This window comes from Ranitomeya imitator, chromosome 5 (assembly GCF_032444005.1).
Source record: "Ranitomeya imitator isolate aRanImi1 chromosome 5, aRanImi1.pri, whole genome shotgun sequence".
In the NCBI taxonomy this organism is placed as follows: Eukaryota; Metazoa; Chordata; class Amphibia; order Anura; family Dendrobatidae; genus Ranitomeya; species Ranitomeya imitator.
In genome coordinates this window covers 277,274,508-277,294,548 of record NC_091286.1, presented here as the reverse complement: position 1 = coordinate 277,294,548, position 20,041 = coordinate 277,274,508, and the positions used below count along the sequence as shown (strand labels likewise).

At 40.1% G+C, this 20,041-nt stretch overlaps 1 protein-coding gene across 1 annotated transcript in view; it reads right to left on the bottom strand.

Annotated features, from left to right (window-relative positions):
• Positions 1-20,041, bottom strand: part of RFX6 (regulatory factor X6) — a 248,889-nt gene that overhangs the window by 192,387 nt on the left and 36,461 nt on the right. The window contains exons 4-6 of the mRNA XM_069726189.1: positions 16,533-16,594; positions 4,007-4,084; positions 488-515 (exon numbers count right to left, since the gene is read on the bottom strand). Of these exons, the coding sequence (XP_069582290.1) occupies positions 488-515; positions 4,007-4,084; positions 16,533-16,594 (168 nt within the window). The remainder of the gene's footprint in view (positions 1-487; positions 516-4,006; positions 4,085-16,532; positions 16,595-20,041) is intronic.

Sequence of the window (20,041 nt, the reverse complement as noted above, 5' to 3'; positions counted from 1 at the left end):
AGCATGCACCAGGATTCTCAAACAAAGCATTATCAAAAAGGAAGTGAAAAAATTAGAAAAGCAGTTAGATAATGTAGTTATAGAACGATAGGGAATTTTTTATTCATATACCGTATGTTAGAAAATAGTTAATATTCACTTAATAGATAGGGATTTAGGAGGAAAATTACTTTGTACTTTGGATCTTCCGTTAAGAATATCTGTCTCATTGAACTATAATATTCACAATGGCATCGCAGGCATTTGAAAATTTGACATATCTGAAAGATTTGGTTTACAAGGCATCCAGGGAGATCATGCTAAATTATAATAAATCCATCAAGATTCCTCTAGTTACTCCAAGGACTTTTATGTGATGGAAGAAAAGTCTGTACGTATTAGAAAAAGTGGGAATTTATTACTGTTTGTGTTTTTGGCAATGATGATCAAAATATTGATGGCTATAGTTTTACTAATATTAAACTTATATATTGGATTTAAAACCTACCTCACTCTTCAGCTTGCTACCAGAAAACCTTTAAATAATAAAAATTAACAAAATGAATAAACTCAATAATCCAGTAACTGTATATAAGATTGAATGCATCGCATGACTGAATAATTTAAATATAGAGTATAAGTTATTATCAAACGCAATACCTGAGCATTTAGTTTACATAGTTAAAAGACGTACTTGTTTTCTGAAGAGTACAAACCCAAGTTCTTAATAATAATAATAATAATATTATTATTATTCCTTTTGCTTTACAATCCCAATAGTATATATTGTCCTAAGTATTACCTACAATAATGTATAATATAAATTTATCAAAATATACGCTGTAGTAGTGGATAAATGCCTGTAGAAGTAATGAGGCAGGAAACAAGGGATAACCTAAGCAAATGCCCTATCATGCATTTACTTTCTCATCAGAAGGAATATATATATCACTATTTATTGATATCCTACTATTATGTGATGAATAAGTGTATACTCTTAAGTAATTTATACCATGTAGTTCCAGTTGAGGTTAAACTGTGTTATATGACCAGGTGTTTCTATAGGGTCTTTCTGAATTTTTTTTTTAGGGGGGTTATTGATGTATTGTCTTATAACTTCCATTTTGACTATTTATTACTAAATATTTCTGATAGTAATTTTGTAAAAATAGAGTATTTTTTGATAAATGTACTCTACCATTCAAAAGTTTAGGGTCACTCAGACAATTTTGTGTTTTCCATGAAAGCTCATACTTTTATTATCCAAATGAGTTGCCAAATGAGTTGAAAATCTAGTCCAGACATTGACAAGGTTCGAAAAAAAGATTTTTATTTGAAACAATAATTTTCTTCTTCAAACTTTGCTGTGGTCAAAGAATACTCCCTTTGCAGCAATTAGAGCATTGCAGACGTTTGGCATTCTAGTAGTTAATTTGCTGAGATAATCTGGAGAAATTGCACCCCATGCTTCCAGAAGCCCCTCCCACAAGTTGGTTTGGCTTGATGGACACTTTTTGCACCATACGGTCAAGCTGATCCCACAACAGCTCAATTGGGTTGATTTCTGGTGACTGTGCTGGCCATTCAATTACAGATAGAATACCAGCTACCTGCTTCTTCCCTAAATAGTTCTTGCATAATTTGGAAGTGTGCTTTGGGTCATTGTCCTTTTCTGGAGTGATAGCTTTCCCTATTTAAAATCCCTTTTACCTTGTACAAATCTCTCCCTTTACCAGCACCAATGCAATCCCAGACCATCACATTACCTCCACCATGCTTGACAGATAGCATCAGACACTCTTCCAGCATCTTTTCAGTTGTTCTGCATCTTACAAATGTTCTTCTGTGTGATCCAAACACCTCAATCTTGGATTCGTCTGTCCACAACACTTTTTTTCAATCTTCCTCTGTCCTATGTCTGTGTTCTTTTGCCCATCTAATTCTTTTCCTTTTATTAGCCAGTCTCAGATATGGCTTTTTCTTTGCCACTCTGCCCTGAAGGTCAGCATCCCGGATTCGCCTCTTCACTGTAGATGGTGACACTGGCATTTTGCGTGTACTATTTAATGAAGTTACCAGTTAAGGACCTGTGAGGCTTTGATTTCTCAAACTACAGACTCTTATGTACTTATCTTGTTGCTCAGTTGTGAGTTGTGCAGCGGGGACTCCCACTTCTCATTCCACTCTGGTTAGAGCCTGTTTGTGCTCTCCTCTGAAGGGAGTAGTACACACCATTGTAGGAAATCTTCAGCTTATTGGCAATTTCTCGCATGGAATAGCCTTCATTTCTAAGAACAAGAATAGACTGTCGATTTTCACATGAAGGTTCTTTTTTTATGGCCATTTTGAAAGTTTAATGGAACCAACAAATGTAATGCTCCAGATTCTCAACTTGCTCAAAGGAAGTTCAGGTTTATAGCTTCTCTAATCAGCCAAACTGTTTTTAGCTGTGCTAACATACTTGCACAAGGGTTTTCAAGGGTATTCTAACCATAAATTAGTCTTCTTACACAGTTTGCAAACACAAAGTACCATACGAACACTGGAGTGATGGTTGTTGTAAATGGGCCGTTATACACCTATGAAGATATTGCATTACAAACCAGACATTTGCAGCTAGAATAGTAATTTAAAAAATTAACAACGTATAGATTGTATTTCTGAATCATTTGTTAACTTCATTGGAAAAAACTGTGCTTTTCTTTCAAAAATAAGGAAATTTCTAAGTGACTCTAAACTTTTGAATGGTAGTGTATATTATATGTGAATAGTTTTTTACGCTAGCTTGTCAATCAATATGTATTGTTCTAATTTAACCCTTTGAGGACGATAAGTTGATCCGATTGAATTGTCTTCAGTTTAAGACTATGGAGCAAATATGCCCATTTGTCCTCAAAGGACCTTTCAACAGTTTTAGCATATTAAAATGGCCACAACGTGGAATAGTGACTGCAGACCTGAATAAAACTTATATTTTAAAAATTTCTCCTTTCTATTGTGGGGATATTAGCTGGTAAAATTTAGATTCTAATTTACATTAAGCCAAAGGGGAGTTATGAGAGATGTTTCACCAGGGTGTAATTTTTTCCCTGCATGACATTGGCCAGTCATAAGCAGGCAGCAATATACTGCGGGAAAGAGACTATGCCCAGACAATAGCTTACAACAAGCTTTTTCAGTATGAAATATATGAAGTACAGTTAGATTTCCTCTCAGATCACCTTGCAAAGCTGTATGTGATTACGCAATGCGGTTAATAGTGCAAAAATGAGTATGAACACATATGCCTTTCAGCTTTCATGTAATACCAGATAGTGTGGTGGAGTGGCAGTACAGCAGAGCTGAGCTTTGCCTCATTACAAAAACCTTTGCAGCAGCTCTCCTTTCAAAGAGCTGTCAGCTCCGCACCTCCCTGACATGAGATGAAAACTGAAAACTGTATGCAATCAAACTCATTTCTGCTCTACTCCCTGCACTTTGTAATCACACACAGCTGTGCAGTGAAATCAGTGATGAAGGAATATTGTCTGTCATGCTTCACACTGAGCAACCTGCTCTAAGCTATTGTGGGGGCATATTTTTCATTCAACTGTATATTACTGTCTGCCTATGAGTGGTCAAATTCATACAGGGGAAGAAGTACACACCCTAGTGAAAAATCTCCGGTAACACCCCTGTCTATGTAACATAAATTATAACCACAACTTTACAAGCTAATATCTGTGCAATGGAAAGGAGAAACTAAAAAATGAATACATTCTAAAGTTTAACATGCTCAAGCTTGTGAAAGTTTCTCATTAATGCCACACAGCTACTTTCAGAATCATGACATGTGAAATGTTGAAGATCCTCATAATCCGTAATATACAGTACTTCAACATTTTGTCGATAAAACAGTAATTTATTTAAGCAACTGGTCCCCAACAAATGGCTCTCCACATGTGAGTAGCTGTAGTTTTGCAAGAGTCACTGGTAAGGGTGTAATGATATAAGCAAAAGTGTAATTAAGTAGTACAACATTGTCTACCTTGTTAGTCCTTTTCCTGAATAAACTGAATGGTAATAAGCACTGCTTTCCTTTATTCCAATTCCGTAATAATGGTACCTGTGAGAAGCAATAAGAAAAATTACTAGTATTGGAGAGAAGAAATATGGAAAACAATATGTGGCATACAGTACGATACAATACAATATGATACACTTTGTTGATCCCGGGGGAAATTACGGTATTACAGCAGCAATACAAACAGCAGTACATAAAATATTAGGACACAAATCTTGCACAAGTATACTAACATTACATAACAAATAAATGTGGGTAGTTCACGTATATAACTCACTGTTAATTGACATTAGTACACCAGCAATCAGTCATTGTTGTCTACCACCCTTAGGAAATTATTATACATCCCCATAGCAGTAGGTACAAACGATTTCCTGAATTTCTCCTTCTTACACCTTAGTAGGATGAGACGACTGCTGAAAGTGCTCTTCTGCTTCAAGTTGCTGTTTTCAACTTGTAGTAGAAAACCCTCATGTTCTTGTACTTTAACTTATCAAAAAATAATGAACAAAAACAGCAATGTGTCTGCTAAACGTTGCAAAGCTATAGTGATTGAAATGGTCGAAGTTAAAATTAGGTATCTAAGACAGGTGTCCCCAAGACCTCTGGCACTACCACTGTTTACATAACACTGCATAGCTTAAAGGGAACTTATTAGAATAAAAATGGAAAACTATTTAAAAATGTAAAGTATTAAGGTTGTATTTTTTATTTTTTTATGTTGTTTAATGGCATACCATAGGACAGATTATTTAAATTTTTTTTATATTTTGAAATTTTACACAACAGGTAGAGCAGCTGCTTACATTTGACAAAGGGCTGCAGAGTACACAGATGATGAGGCCACAGCATTGGGGATGGGGTCAGAAACCAGTCCGACTCTTTTATGGCCTGTTTCTGCCAGAATTACTGTCTAAATGTCGCACTGTAATACATTGCACCCAAGCAAATACACATGGCAGCCCCAGTGACTGATGAAAAAAATTATAAAAATAAAAAAAAATTACACTAGGTAATTCTGTACTGTTTTAAAAATATATTTAATCACATTTACAAATCATTAATAAAAATAAATTGTAATAGATCTACTTTAAAAACTCTCACTTTCCCAGAGTACATCTACTGTCAGCCCAAGCGCAGAGAAAACTGAACATCCATTGAGAGGTGACCCAGCCTTGTGTATCCTAGCGCTGGAGTCCTGGGTTCAATGTTGTGAATTCTGCTTTTGGGCTCCCTCCGGTGGTTGTAAATGGTAATGCAGTTGTCCCTGGGCTGCAGTCTTGCACAGGTGTATCTTTTGATTGCAATTCTGACTGGGGTATTTAGGTTTGCTGGTCTCATTACTCCTGGCCAGTTGTCAATGTTTCTTGTGAAGTGTTGGATCTCTCCTGGTCTCTCCTGCTTAGCTGCCAATTCAGCAAAAGATAAGTGTCTGTTTCTTTTCCTGTGGCACACTTGCTGTGTGCTTATTTTCAGTGCTGTTCGTTTGTTTTTCTATTGTCCAGCTTAGACTGAGTCAGTGTTTTCTCAGTCTGGTTGGATACTCTGGAGTTGCAGATATACGCTCCACACCTTTAGTTAGGTGGTGGAGTTAATTTTTGTATTTTCTGCTGTGGATATTTTGGAAGGATGTTAATGCTGACCGCTTAGTGTCCTGTCCTATCCTTTCCTATTTAGTTAGAAGTAGCCTCTTCTGCTAGATCCTGTTTTCTGCCTGAGTTTGTCTTTTCCTCTACTACTCACAGTCATTATTTGTGGGGGGCTGCCTATCCTTTGGGGTTCTGCTCTGAGGCAAGATAGTATTCCTATTTCCATCTTTAGGAATATTTAGTTCTTTAGGAATATTTGTGTCGAGGTGTCTAGGTTTTTTTAGGCACACCCCACGGCTACTTCTAGTTGCGGTGATAAGATCAGGGTTTGCGGTCAGTATAGTTACCACCTACTCCAGTGAAAGTTTTCATGCTGCTCCAAGGTCACCTGATCATAACAGTTCAAGCCCCACTAAGGACAACATCTGCAAAGAGTTTGTATGTTTTCCCCGTGTTTGCGTGGGTTTCCTCTGGGTACTCCGGTTTCCTCCCACATTCCAAAGACATACTAATAGGGAATTTAGATTGTGAGCCCCTATGGGGACAGCGATGATAATGTGTGCAAACTGTAAAAGCGCTGCAGAATATGTTAGCGCTATATAAAAATAAAGATTATTATTATTATTATTATTATTATATCCCTATTCTAATCTCTACAATCACTGCAAAAAGAAACAGGAAGCTGAACAGTCAGTTTTCCAAGTGAATAGGGGAGCCTACTGTATCCTAACCCATCCCTTGTAGATTGTGAACCCTCATGGGCAGGGTCCTCTCTCCTTCTGTACCATTGTGACTCGTATTGTTTAACCCTGCTGTGGAACCATGGGGTCATAAAGACCCCAGCGCTGAATAAATTGAAATATTTCTAAAACTGGTCAATCTCAGACATTGACCTTCTATGTATTTTCAAGTAACATATTTCTGCGTATGTTGATGATATTTTGAATTTGGTTTTCAATTTTGTTTCAAAGTTATTTTCAATTTTCTGTGTTTGGGACTCTCCTGACCCCATAGTACCTTTATTGTCTGACATTTTTAATAAATATTTTCTGCTTATTCACAGGTTTTGTAATTTAATAGTAAATAAACAATGGCTAGTTCCAAGTGACACCAGCAGTGTTACAGGACAGAGCAAATGGTGCTATATTTGTCCTCGATCGAAGGACAAAAAGACGAGATTTGATTGCAATGACTGCAAGAAGTTCATTTGTGAAGAACATGGCACTATGATGTGCAGTGACTGCAAAGGCTAAATTTATTGCCAGATCATTCGTTGTCATTATGTTATTACTAAAATCCACACAGTTGCAGTTATTGTGCATTTTTTTTATTGAATTTGAATACTTTAGTTATTAGTAAAGCATTTTGGTATAAATTTCAGTTTGTGTTTGATAATGACAAATAAATCACTTCAAATTAATGTTTGATTTCATAACTGTGTTCTAAAAAGATGGCAGAATAAAACTTGATTATTCTGAACAGCCAGCATGCTCATTTTAATGAAATATGGTGATTTTGAGCCTGGGGTCATATAGACCCCAATGTACCAAAGCAGTGATTTTTTTCATGGTTCCACAGCAGGGTTAATATTACTGTACTTGTTTTTATAATGTATACCCCTCCTCACATGTAAAGCGTGTGAGAGGGTGGATGTCTAGTCTTTCTAGTCATTAAGAGCTATTCATCAAGACCATCAATTATTTCACTGGTCTTGATGAGGGGTTCTTTTGGAGCTGACACTCCATAATCATTAAAAGTGAGTTGTCACCGGGCTAACGCAACAGGGAGGAGCCAGAAGACTACAGTGTCTGATTGCTCCTACTCCTGCGCTGAAAAGAAGCACTTCACCTTTTTAAAAGGTGTTTATTTCTTTTGGCAGAACTGGGGTAAATTGGCCATGTTGGGAGCTTTGGGAGCCTGAGCTCTCAGCTGAGCTCGGTTAGCCACTCCTATCCCCCATATAATCTGGGTCCTGTTTGAAACACAACATCAGAACTAGCTTATGCTGCATGGCTTGGAGAAGAGGTGTTTAGGTGCTTATATGAGAAGAAGTTTAGAGGAGTTATCTCTGACTGTTGTATGGGTTTATGATGGTGTGATAATTCCCTTCCCTCCTCTTTGGTTTTTCCCTATCCTCCACTCCTTGGTACATTCCTCTGTTATATGTGAGTGAATATTTGTATGCCTGGTATTTTCAGTTACTGCTGTTTGTATTGCCTTGTTTGGCGGGTTGGTGTACTGCAGTGCATGGCTGCTCCCTTCTTTCCTGGGTGAGGGAAGGGAACAGACGGAGGGTTGATTCACGAGATAAGGGTGGAGGCCCCGGCATGTTCACCTTCCAAAGTGTCCCGGGGAATAGGGCAAGCTAGGGCACCCTCTAGTGTTAGTGACTGGGAAGGAGCCCCTGGTCCCAGGTCATCTGACAGCTGAGGTGTGACAGGTGCGGAATTCACAGATCTTGCTAGGGTAAAAATTGTGATATTGCAAACGCTGATACTCATTGTTAATTTGACGAGAGGAGTTCACTATGCCCTGTCACGGCCCAGCTCTGCCCACTTTGCTGGAGCTGGGCAAAAATGGCATGAAAACACCAAAAATGGCATAAAATCTTGCATTTGCACAAAAGATGCAACTTTTCAAAGCTTCCTTTGCCCAGACATCTGGCAAAATAAAGTTGTACGGTGCATAGATGGGTCACTTGGTGATGCAGCTGAAAGTTACGGGTGGATCACATTATGTGGAAAAAAATAGGTGGAAGATTGAAGCTAATGCAATCATTAATTATCTCTCTACTGCAACATTATAAAGTACCTTTTTATTATGATGCTGCATTCTGACTTTATTGTGTGCTCTCTCCCTGCACTTTAATATGGTGACATCACTATTGCTCCTGTTTCTACCCTACTGTAACCTTCAATATTTTTATTATCCCTTAAAATAGATTTTACTGTTTTTATCTCTGTCCTGTGATATCACTGTCTTTATATTATCTTGGTTCTGTGACATGCCTGTGCCATTACTTCTCATAAGTCTGCAGATTGCTTCCTCAGCGAGAAAGAGAATTAGAACTCTAGTGTCACCTATTGGAAGTAGCTGTCATTGGCTGGGTGAGAAACCAGATCTCACACTTCCCACTGACAATGAGCAGTAACCTGAAACACAGTGTCAGAAAATTGAGATTTTGGTTTTGACTTTTATCCTAAGTCATGTGGAAAGGATCATTACAAGTTAGATATTCACTTTCAGGATTGCTACTTCAATAGGTGGCACTGGAGTTCTAGTTTTCTTCCTCTCTGATGAGACATTTTGCATATTTCCCAAAGGAGCATTCCAAGGATAAAAAGTCTGCTCACCTTGGTATGTCAGGCTTGGCATGTTACTCTCTGCAAAGAGAAACATTACCCTTAGGATCCTTCTCATAAGTCTGTGACATCACTGTCTATTGTTCTTGCTGAGATGCAACTGTATGTTATGAGATCATAGTATTTTTTATCTCGGTATTGTGACCTTATGGTGAGCTTTCATCAATTTTTTATGTTGAACTGGACACAATAAATATCTATCTATCTATCTATAATATCTATATAGTTTTGCAGCGGTGTCCACACTGTGCAATAATGAATCAAAGACCCAGGAAAGTTCAAAAGAAATGTAGGTTTAATGTCCAAAACTCACAAACAAAACAAACGGTATCCTCTGGATCGCAGCCAGGAAACAACACAGTCAATAAATGCGTCTGGTTGCTGAGGGCGACTGCACCACCATATCACACTGTGAGGTGCCAGGAGTCTGATCCGCTTGGCTCTGTGTTCCCTCACACAGGCTGAGGTTTTGCAGAGCCATCTGCTTTGCACCTTGCAAACTCCACACTGACACACTCAACCCTCTGCTGAAAGAGCTTTTACAAGGAACCTGTGGCCGTAGGCCACATGGAAAACCCAACTGGGGAGGAAACAGATCGCCCCACTACCTTCCTGTAGTCTGTTTCAAAAATAAAAGCCCATGGCAGGTTTTCTGCCTTGGACAAATAGCTTGCCCAAGACCAATACTCACTTTTATTCTGCATTGCAATCACAGCTATGCCTGTGACTGCAATACACTCCAATGGGCTCAATATGCCTGTGTGTGCATCCTGGGGGACACATAGCAACCCTCGCATATGACCTCATTCACTGCCTCACATACACCCCCTCTGTTTAAACTTGTGGAATTGAACATTTGTCACCATACAGGGGGTCCATAACAGGACATCTGCATTTCTCTGCGACTTCCCGTCCTGACATTTCAATGAAAAACTAAAGTTTTGTAAGGACAGGAACCATCTGGTGACTCAAGCATTCCTTTCCTTCACATTTCTCATCCAGACAAGGGGTGAATGGTCTATTAGTAATTGAAACCGATGCCTGAGTAAATAGTAGCGTAGGGACTCCAAGGTCCACTCAATTGCCAAGCACTCCTTCTCCACTACGCTATAATTTTTCTCTGCCAAGGTAAGTTTCCTGCTCAAGTAGGTGACTGGATGCTCATCCGCATTCACCTCTTGCAACAGCATCACTCCCAGACCTACCTCTGAGGCATCTGTCTGCTCGATAAATTTTTCCTTGAAGATGGGGTTGATGAGGACTGGCTATCCACCCAAAGCTGACTTCAAGGACTGGAATGCTTCCTCCGCCTGAGGATTCCACTGGACCATCACTGATTTCTTACCTTTTAACAGGTTAGTACGGGGTGCCGATTTCCCCACAAAATTGGGTATAAACCTGCTGTAGGACCCAATGATGACAAATAATGCCCTCACCTGTTTGGTACTCAACGGCTTGGGTCAGTTTTGGGTGGCCTCAATCTTGTTTACTTGGGGTTTGATAACCCCATGGCCGATCACGTAACCTAAGTACCGGGCTTCCATGAGTGTTATCGTGCATTTCTTTGGGTTTGCTGTTAACCCCACAATTCTGAGAGACTCCAGCACTGCTTGTACCTGGGACAGGTGAGTATCCCAGTTGGTATTAAAGATGACTATGTCATCCAAATAAGCAGACGCATATTTTCGATGAGGCTCTAACACAATGGCCATCAGCTACTGAAATGTGGCCAGATAGAGACACTCTGGTGTGATAAAAGTGGTCTTTTCTTTAGCCGATGCTGTTAACGGGACCTGCCAGTAACCTTTGGTGAGATCGAGCTTGGTGAAGTACTGGACCTCCCACAGTCTCTCAATTAGCTCGTCCACCCAGGGCATTGGATAGAGGTCAAACTTAGATACCTCATTCAATTTCCTAAAGTTGTTAAAAAATATAAAGACCCATCTGGCTTTGGAATCACCACAATGGGGCTAGCCCACTCACTCCGGGATTCCTCAATAACTCGTAACTGGAGCATTTGTTTTACTTCAGCCGCAATGGCTTGCTGCCGAGCCTCCAGTACGTGGTATGGTTTCATCGGTACCCTTACCTGGGGCTCGGTGACAATGTCATGCTGTATCACCAAGGTCTGCCTCAGCAGCTCTAAGAATACATCCGTATTCCACTGCACCTGAGCCCAAGCCTGCCGTGGCTGCTGTTTCGTGAGGGTGACATTTATTTTAACCTCACCCCCGGCTGCATCCCTGGCTGGGGCCAGATGGTTCCCTGTTGATATGGTCAGATATGTCTCCATGACCAAATATTCCCAGTCCTTCCAGGCTTTTAGCAGATTAACATGATACAGCTGCTCGGGTTTCCTTTTCCCGGGTTGGAAAATCTTATAATTCTCTTCTCACACCTTCCCTTGTATCTCAAATGGCCCCTGCCACTTTGCCATGAGCTTAATCTCTTTGGTGGGCACTAACAACAAAATCCGCTCCCATTCCTTAAAGGTCCTGACAGTAGCTCTTTTATTGTACATGTGGCTCTGTGCGTCCTGGGCACCCAACAGTTGCTCCTTTACTATGGGTGGTACTGCCGCAATCCGGTTCTGCCTACTTGCCACATGCTTGATGACACTCTTATGCGGAGTGGGCTACTGTTCCCATGTCTCCTTAGCTACGTCCAGCAGTCCCCTCGGGTGCCTGCCATACAATAGCTCAAATGGGGAAAACATTGTGGAGGCCTGCGGTAGATAAGGCAGTAAAATGTCCCAATCTCTCCCATCCTTGGCAACCACCTTTTTGAGCATGGCTTTGAGGGTCTTGTTAAACCTCTTCACCAACCTGTCAGTTTGTGGGTGGTACACCGACATATGTAGCTATTTAATCCGGAGCAGCTTACATAGCTCCCTTTGGACATAAAAATGAAGTCCCCTGGTCTGTAAGGATCTACTTTGGTAGCTCAAGGTGACAAAACATGTCAAATAGCTCGCGGGCTTCTCATTGTCCAGGGCATCCTCCTGACTGAGGTCGATGTAGGCCTTCTGGGCATCTCCCTTCAGGAAGGGGGCCACCACTTCAGCCCACTGCTACATCGGCAAACTCTCCCCCTCTGCTGTGCGCTCGAATACGGTGAAGAAGGCATACATATCATCTTCAGGACTTATCTTCCTCAGCGCTATCCAGACTTTGTTCCGGACCTCAGAATGGATCAGAGTCACTTTTGAGGGTGCCTCTCGCATAGCCGCAACCTGCTGCAGAATCAGCTCATTAGTCTTTTGTTGCTGCTGATACAAAAGCTGATGATAATTGTACTGCTCCTGCTGCCATTGCTGCTGCTGCCACTGTAACTACAGTTGCTCCTGCTGCTTCTGAAACTGCAACTGCTGCTGCTCCTGCTGTTGTAGCTGCTGCTCCTGCTGCCATTGCTAAGTGAGGACTATCAGCTTCAAAAGCTCCTCCATCTTGGCGGCAGGCATGAACTGTAGCATTGCAGGCTTGATTACTAACATGCAGCATGCTTTGGGGTTTTGGTCAGTTCACACTGCCCGCATTCTCCAACCATATGTGGTGCAGCGGTGTCCACACTGTGCAGTGATGAGGCAGGGACCCAGGAAAGTACAAAGTAAATGTAGGTTTAATATCCAAAACTCACAAACAAAACAAACGGTATCCTTCGGATCAAAGCCGGGAAAAAAGAGAGTCTGTAAATGCGTCCTGTTGCCGAAGGCGACTGCACCACTGTAACACGCTGCTGGGTGCCAGAAGTCCGCTCCGCTTATTTCTGTGTTCCCTCATACAGGCTGAGCTTTTGCAGAGCCGTCAGCCCAGCACCTTGTAAACTCCACACTGACACACCCAACCCTCTGCTGTAAGGGCTATCACAAGGAACTTGTGGCCGTAGGCCACATGGAAAACCCGGATGGGGAGGAAACTGACCACCCCACTATCTTCCTGTAGTCCATTTAAAAAATAAAAGCCCATGGCAGGTTTTCCTAAATGTGCCTTGGATAAATAGCTTGCCCAAGACAAGCATTTTTATTCTGCATTGCAATCACAGCTATGTCTGTGACTGCAATGTACTCCCACGGCCTCAATATGCCTGTGTACGCATCCTTTGGGACACATAGCAACCCTTGCATATGACCCCGGTCACTACCTCACAATATACAGTTGGTATGGAAAGTATTTATACCCCTTTAAATTTTTCACTCTTTGTTTCATTGCAGCCATTTGGAAAATTCAAAAAAGTTCATTTTTTCTCATTAATGTACAGTCTGCACCCCATCTTGACTGAAAAAAACAGAAATGTAGTAATTTTTAAAAAGAAAAATGGAAATATCACATGGTTATAAATATTCAGACCCTTTGCTTGGTTTTGAGTAGAAGCACCCTTTTGAGCTGGTACAGCCATGAGTCTTCTTGGGAATGATACAACAAGTTTTTTACACCTGGATTTGGGGATCATCTGCCATTCTTCCTTGCAGATCCTCTCCAGTTCCATCAGGTTGGATGGTGAATATTGGTGGACAGCCATTTTCAGGTCTCTCCAGAGATGCTCAATTGGGTTTAGGTCAGGGCTCAGGAAGGTCAAGAAGGTTCACAAACTTGTTCTGAAGCCACTCCTTTGTTATTTTAGCTGTGTGCTTAGGGTCATTGTCTTGTTGGAAGGTGAACCTTTGGACAAGTCTGAGGTCCAGAGCACTATGGAAGAGGTTTTTATCCAGGATATCTCTGTACTTAGCCACATTCATGTATCCTTCAATGACAACCAGTTGTCCTGTCCCTGCAGCTGAAAAACACCCCATAGGCCAGGATCACACATCCGCGAGTTACGGCCAAGTCTCGCAGGTGAAAACCCAGCTCTGGCGCCGGCACTCCGGAGTTGAGCGTGCAGCCACACAGCAATACTTGGAGCTGTACGCTCCGCTCCGGAGTGCCGGCACCAGAGCTGGGTTTTCACCTGCGAGACTCAGCCGTATCTCGCGTATGTGTGATCCCAGCCAGAGCATGATGCTGCCACCACCATGTTTCACTGTTGGGATTGTATTGGGCAGGTGACGAGCAGAGTCTGGTTTTCTCCACACATACTGCTTAGAATTGTTACCAAAAGGGTCCATCTTCGTCTTATCAGAATAGAGAATCTTATTTCTCATAGTCTGGGATTCCTTCATGTGTTTTTTAGCAAACTCTTTGTGGGCTTTCATATGTCTTGCACTGAGGAGAGGTTTCCACTCTGCCATAAAGGCCCGACTGGTGGAGGGCTGCAGTGATAGCTGACTTTGTGGAACTTTCTCCCATCTCCCTACTGCATCTCTGGAGCTCAGCTACAGTGATCTTGGGGTTCTTCTAACTAAGGCTCTTTTCCCATGATTGCTCAGTTTGGCTGGACGGTCAGGTCTAGGAAGACTTCTGGTGATCCCAAACTTCTTCTATTTAAAGACTATGGAGGCCACTGTGCTCTTAGCAACTTTGAGTACTTTGAGTGCAGAAATTCTTTTGTAACCTTGGCCTGATCTGTGCCTTGCCACAATTCTGTGTCTGAGCTCCTTGGCCAGTTCCTTTGAACTCATGATTCTTATTTGGTCTGACATGCACTGTAAGCTCTCAGGTCTTATATAGACAGGTGTGTGCCTTTTCAAATCAAGTCAAGATGGGGTTCAGAGTGTACATTAATGTGAAAGAAAATTAACTTTTGTCACAATCCATTTTTGGATTCGTGGCAGCTCTGGTTCCACTCTGTTTTAAAAGTAGCTTTTTTCCTTTCAGGACCATTGGGGGTTAATGTCAGTTTTTCCCCCACTGGCAATCTGGAGTCTTTATGGACTCTTCAGCAATATTGCTGCAGATTTCACCCATAGTAAATCTGCCGTCACACTAGCAGTATTTGGTCAGTATTTTACATCAGTATTTGTAAGCCAAAACCAGGAGTGGGTGATAAATACAGAAGTGGTGCATATGTTTCTGTTATACTTTTCCTCTATTTGTTCCACTCCTGGTTTTGGCTTACAAATACAGATGTAAATTACTGACCAAATACTGCTAGTGTGACGGCAACCTAATGAGTGGGGAAAAAGCTGCACCAAAATCCCAAGTAAAAAAACATAGCAAAAAGGGCGAGTATTTGCTGTTGTGTTTTTCATGCCAAGAGATACAGAAATGGTGCAGAAATTTCTGCACCAAATACTTAAAGTATGATCAAACCCTTAAAGATGGGTGTATAAAAAATTGGATCCCATATGGATCATGCATATTGCAACTGAATTTTTCGAATACATCGTCATTTTTATCATAGTAAACTGTATTTGATCAGTAACATATTAAACTAAATATGGATGCCACAGAGACGTAAAAATCACATACACTGTAGACAGAATACGGATAACATTATGTATGAACTCGCTGAACCCGGCTAAACATTACTTTTCAACTTAGTAGTGCAGCTGCACCAGGTACAGAGGTAGTAATCCAATGTGGACACTGGGCTCAAAAATCATCCTGCCACACAAGTTACGTAGTTTAAGGCCATGTTCACATGTTCAGTATTTAGTGACTTTTTTACCTCAGTATCTATCAGCCAAAACCAGGAGTGGGTGATAAATGCAGAAGTGGTGCATATGTTTCTATTATACTTTTCCTCTGATTGTTCCTCTCCTGGTTTTGGCTTACAAATACTGAGGTAAAAAACTAACCAACTATTGAACGTGTGAACGTGGCACTGCAGAAACACGTCACCACTTCTGCATTTATCACCCACTCCTGGTTTTGGCTTACAAATACTGAGGTAAAAAACTGACCAAATACTTAACGTGTAAATGTGGCCTAAATGGCACTTTATAGATGAGGGGCTCTATTATAGATTTTGCTTTAAGCACAAGTTACAAGCAAGTTTCAGTATAGTCATACATATATACAGTATCTGCAATATATAAAATATATTTTAGTGACACTATGGATAACTAAATATAGTTTATAATAGCATGTCAAGGTGAACATAATAAATATACATTGTCTAGCGTGGTCTACTATTTTTACTAATTCTCTCAGCTTTTTTTGTAGCATATTATTTCAATTTATCCACTTGTTGGTCTTAAAAAGAGGCTGATATTTAATTTGTTACATTTATGGCTCCTTTATTTGAGAGATACTATACATTTCCTGCGACATATGTTCACTTTTTGTGTGTGCACCCGTAAGTCCTCATGTTATCTTGTGGTGCCACAAACAATGACTGATAAGCAGATTGATATAAGGAAGCTATCTCAAGCCTGCAATAACATGTTATCATGAGACCAGCTGTCATCAGGTTTTTTTTTACCAGCTAAATCACATCTAATAAATAAGGTTGATGTTAGATTTTATTATTTATCTTAACATATATGATGCATTTACTATCAGGCCGTAACTTTACTATTTCATAGTCTGGCAGTTCACTCTCAGCCACTCTCAGAAAATAAAAAGGAACATAGTATTTTATTGCCCAAAATGATTTTGTGTAATTGTGTTGGTAATGATAAGCAGCCCAATTTGCACAGTGCACATAAACTACTTGTCTTACTTTGAATGACCTCTGGTGCCTAATCTTCTCGTGGTCAGAAGTGGAAACTTTTGACGAATTGTCTGCAAAACAGCAATTAAAAAACTGTACTTAATTTAGTGTTCCAGATATGGAAAACATTAAACATAATGCATCGTGACATTACATATAGTTTGCTACTATGGTTTTACATTATCATAATAGTTGAATGAGGTTGTGCAGAATAATAAAACATGGCTGCATCCCTGTCTTTTGGGTGGGGAATTCGGTTTGGCAGCCATCCTCTAATGAAGTCAATGGGGCCGAGCTTCATTACCACATATACCCTGTAGAAGGCTACAGCACTGTTCATGGAAGGAACAGGTTTTTGCTTTATTTTTGTATTATTTTGGACATCCTCTCTATATTTCGCTGCATTTTTCTTGAATTTTCATTGAGAGGATTTTTTTCTAGGTCAAAAAAGTTGCAGATAAAAGCTACTTTAAAGTGTAATGAAATGTATAAAGGTCTTAAATTATTTTGTTGCATATTTGGGACTAATCATGCTTTTCTGTGGTATTTTACTAAATCTTTTCTAAATTACTTTGAAAATACCAAGGACCTGATTGATCAAAGCTTTCACGCAAGCAGAATTACGCAAACAATTTGCGACTTTTGGCAAAAAGTACAGGAAATATCAGGTGAAACCGGCCTTAGGTTGTGGTCACACTATCAGTATTTAGTCAGTATTTTACATCAGTATTTGTAAGCCAAAATCAGGAGTGGGTGATAATGCAGAAGTGGTGACGTGTTTCTATTATACTTTTCCTCTGATTGTTCCACTCCTGGTTTTAGCTTACAAATACTGATGTAAAATACTGACCAAATACTGATAGTGTGACTGTAGCCTTAGGCTGGGATCACACATGCGAGAAACACGTCCGTGTCTCGCATGTGAAATCCAAGCTCTGGCGCCGGCACTCCAGAGCGGAGCGTGCGGCTCCATGCGTTCCTATGCGGCCGCACGCTCCGGTCCCAAGTGCCGGCGCCAGAGCTTGGATTTCACATGCGAGACACGGACGTGTTTCTCGCATGTGTGATCCCGGCCTTAGGCTGAGCTTCAAAGGAGAAATGTTATACTTTTATATTATATTGTTTAAGATATTGAACGAATGAAAGTTCAGATGCCTTAAAGGGACTAAGAAATTAAAATAAAAATAAAAAAGAGAGGTGAATCACATTGGCAGGTCAGTTTTACTGCAGAATGAATGCCTTTAAAAAAAAAAACAATGGCAGAATTGCTGTTTTTCCCTTGGTATTTAATCCTTTCCTTCAGTACATTGTGTAATAAAATGAATGGTTCCAATGAAAAAATAATTAATAATAAAAATTCCCTGATCTTTACTGATCTTTACGTGATTACAACTATATCTGTTTCTATAGACAGAGATTATATTTTTCCCTAAAATACTATGGCATAGGTCTGTGAATTGCCTATGGCAGCACTGGTAGCAGCAGGACTAATTTAGTCTTGGACCTTGAGCCTCGACTGGGTCTTAAAAATATTTCCTCTGAAAGGCTGGAACATTTAATATAAAAAGTAGTACAGTATTAAGGCAGCCTATTCATAAAACAATCTTAGCTGTGAAGTACAATTTTTGTGGTGTGATGAATTCTGTTCAGTTTAAAGACAACAACAGCACCTGCTGGTATAACTATGAGGGAGACTCAAAATGAGTTTTTCTTGCCTTGTGGAGTCAAAGTTACAAAGTGTTAAACCAAGAATTGTTTTTACTTTCAAGTTTGCCTAGTCAATTGTACCAAGTGATGTTATCAAGAGATAACTTTAAAGTGACTATCAGTATGCAAATAGTGAAATAATCCAAGTAAACATTTTACATACAATGGTCCAGACTACATATATTTTAGATAATTACATGATAACTAATTACCTTTATACAAAGGGGATTATTTTTTCAATTTGCTTAATAACGGAAATAAGCAAAGATTTGAACGCTGATAACTATGCCTATGGAATTCTCACAGGGTATCTTTTTCAGGCAAATTCCACCTGGAATACCCCTGAGAAAGTGCCACAAGATTGCCACAAAAATGTAAACCATGTCATTCCTGTGCACATTTTCAGCCTTTTGTCACTTCTTTTCATCTCTTCAGGGTTCAGAAACCATAAAGCAGTTAAAAGATGTAGCGCATATTAGCCTGCCTAGTAGCATATTTATTCTTCGATTATTTGGAAGCCACTCACTATAAATAGTTGATTGTATAGGCAAAACCGCCAGCAGAACCACTTTAAAAAAGTATAGCCGGCTTTTTCCTGAAGCGACTTTGCCTAAGAAAATCTCCGCATGCTCACTGAAGTCTTAAAGATGTACACATACCCTAAGAAAAGAAAAAGTATTTGCTATTTTGTGTTGGTGTTTCACATAAAATCTAAATAAAATGCATTTAAGTTTCTGGGTGTAAAGTGAAAAAAGTGGAAAAGTTCATTGGGTATAAATACTTCTTCAAGGCACTGGATGGAAAGAAGGAAATATACTTTCAGACACCTCTAGCAGCTACGTATCTCTTGTTGGAACAGTTAGGCAGTTCGTTTTAGAAAAATAATTCAGCATGAATTTTCATGCTTATGTGACATGGTCTTAGTTCAACGGATGGTCTCACAGTAGTCATTTATGGCCCATCCTAATTATAGGCTTTACATGTCTGATGGATGTAGACCTCTGACCTCTGCATTTACAATAAGCATTTCCAAATCCCTTTGTGATTGCTGTCTGACTAGCACTGAGTGAACATGAGGCTGATTTTCTCCATCTATTAAAATAGGAATTCCAAATACAACCAACTCTAAGCAATAAAACTAAGATAGATTTAGGCCAGCTACTCGTCTTCCATACCCTAGCACATTGCATGAAAATGGGGTTCATTGATGTGCGTGGGTGTTCTTGTTACGTGGGCAATACACCTCTGCAGATTGCATGGTGCCACTTTATCGGGAAGGCCAGGACCAGATGTTAAAGAACAAATTGAGGGAGACCAAAGTCCAACATTAAACTTGTTTTTACTGAATATGAACTTGATAATAACAATGTACATTAAATAATAGGCATGTTTATTCACAATGGTTTCTCTTGCTTTAAACAGGCATGGGCACTTCTCAGTTACATTTAATAACACTTCATTTCTCTTGCACTTTACACTCTTGCATCTCATGACAATCCAGCAAATGGTAATGAGAGATTTTGTTTTCCCTTGAAAGGGCTGCATTAATTGAGGTATAGGGCTACGGCCACTCCCAGCAATTCTTAGTTCCCAACTGACTAATGAAGGTCCCTTTTCTTGAGGTGCATCAGCGTGACTCCTCACTAGAACATTGAAAGTCCACTCTTCTCCATTGGAGAGTTTAAGTCCCAATATAGTGACCATTGCTTCCTTTCAATAAACACAATTGAGTTCCCTTTTACTATAGACAACTGTTCGCTGAAGTCCTGCTGATGTAATCCTTTCTCGCTCAATTCCCTTTAAGTGGGCCC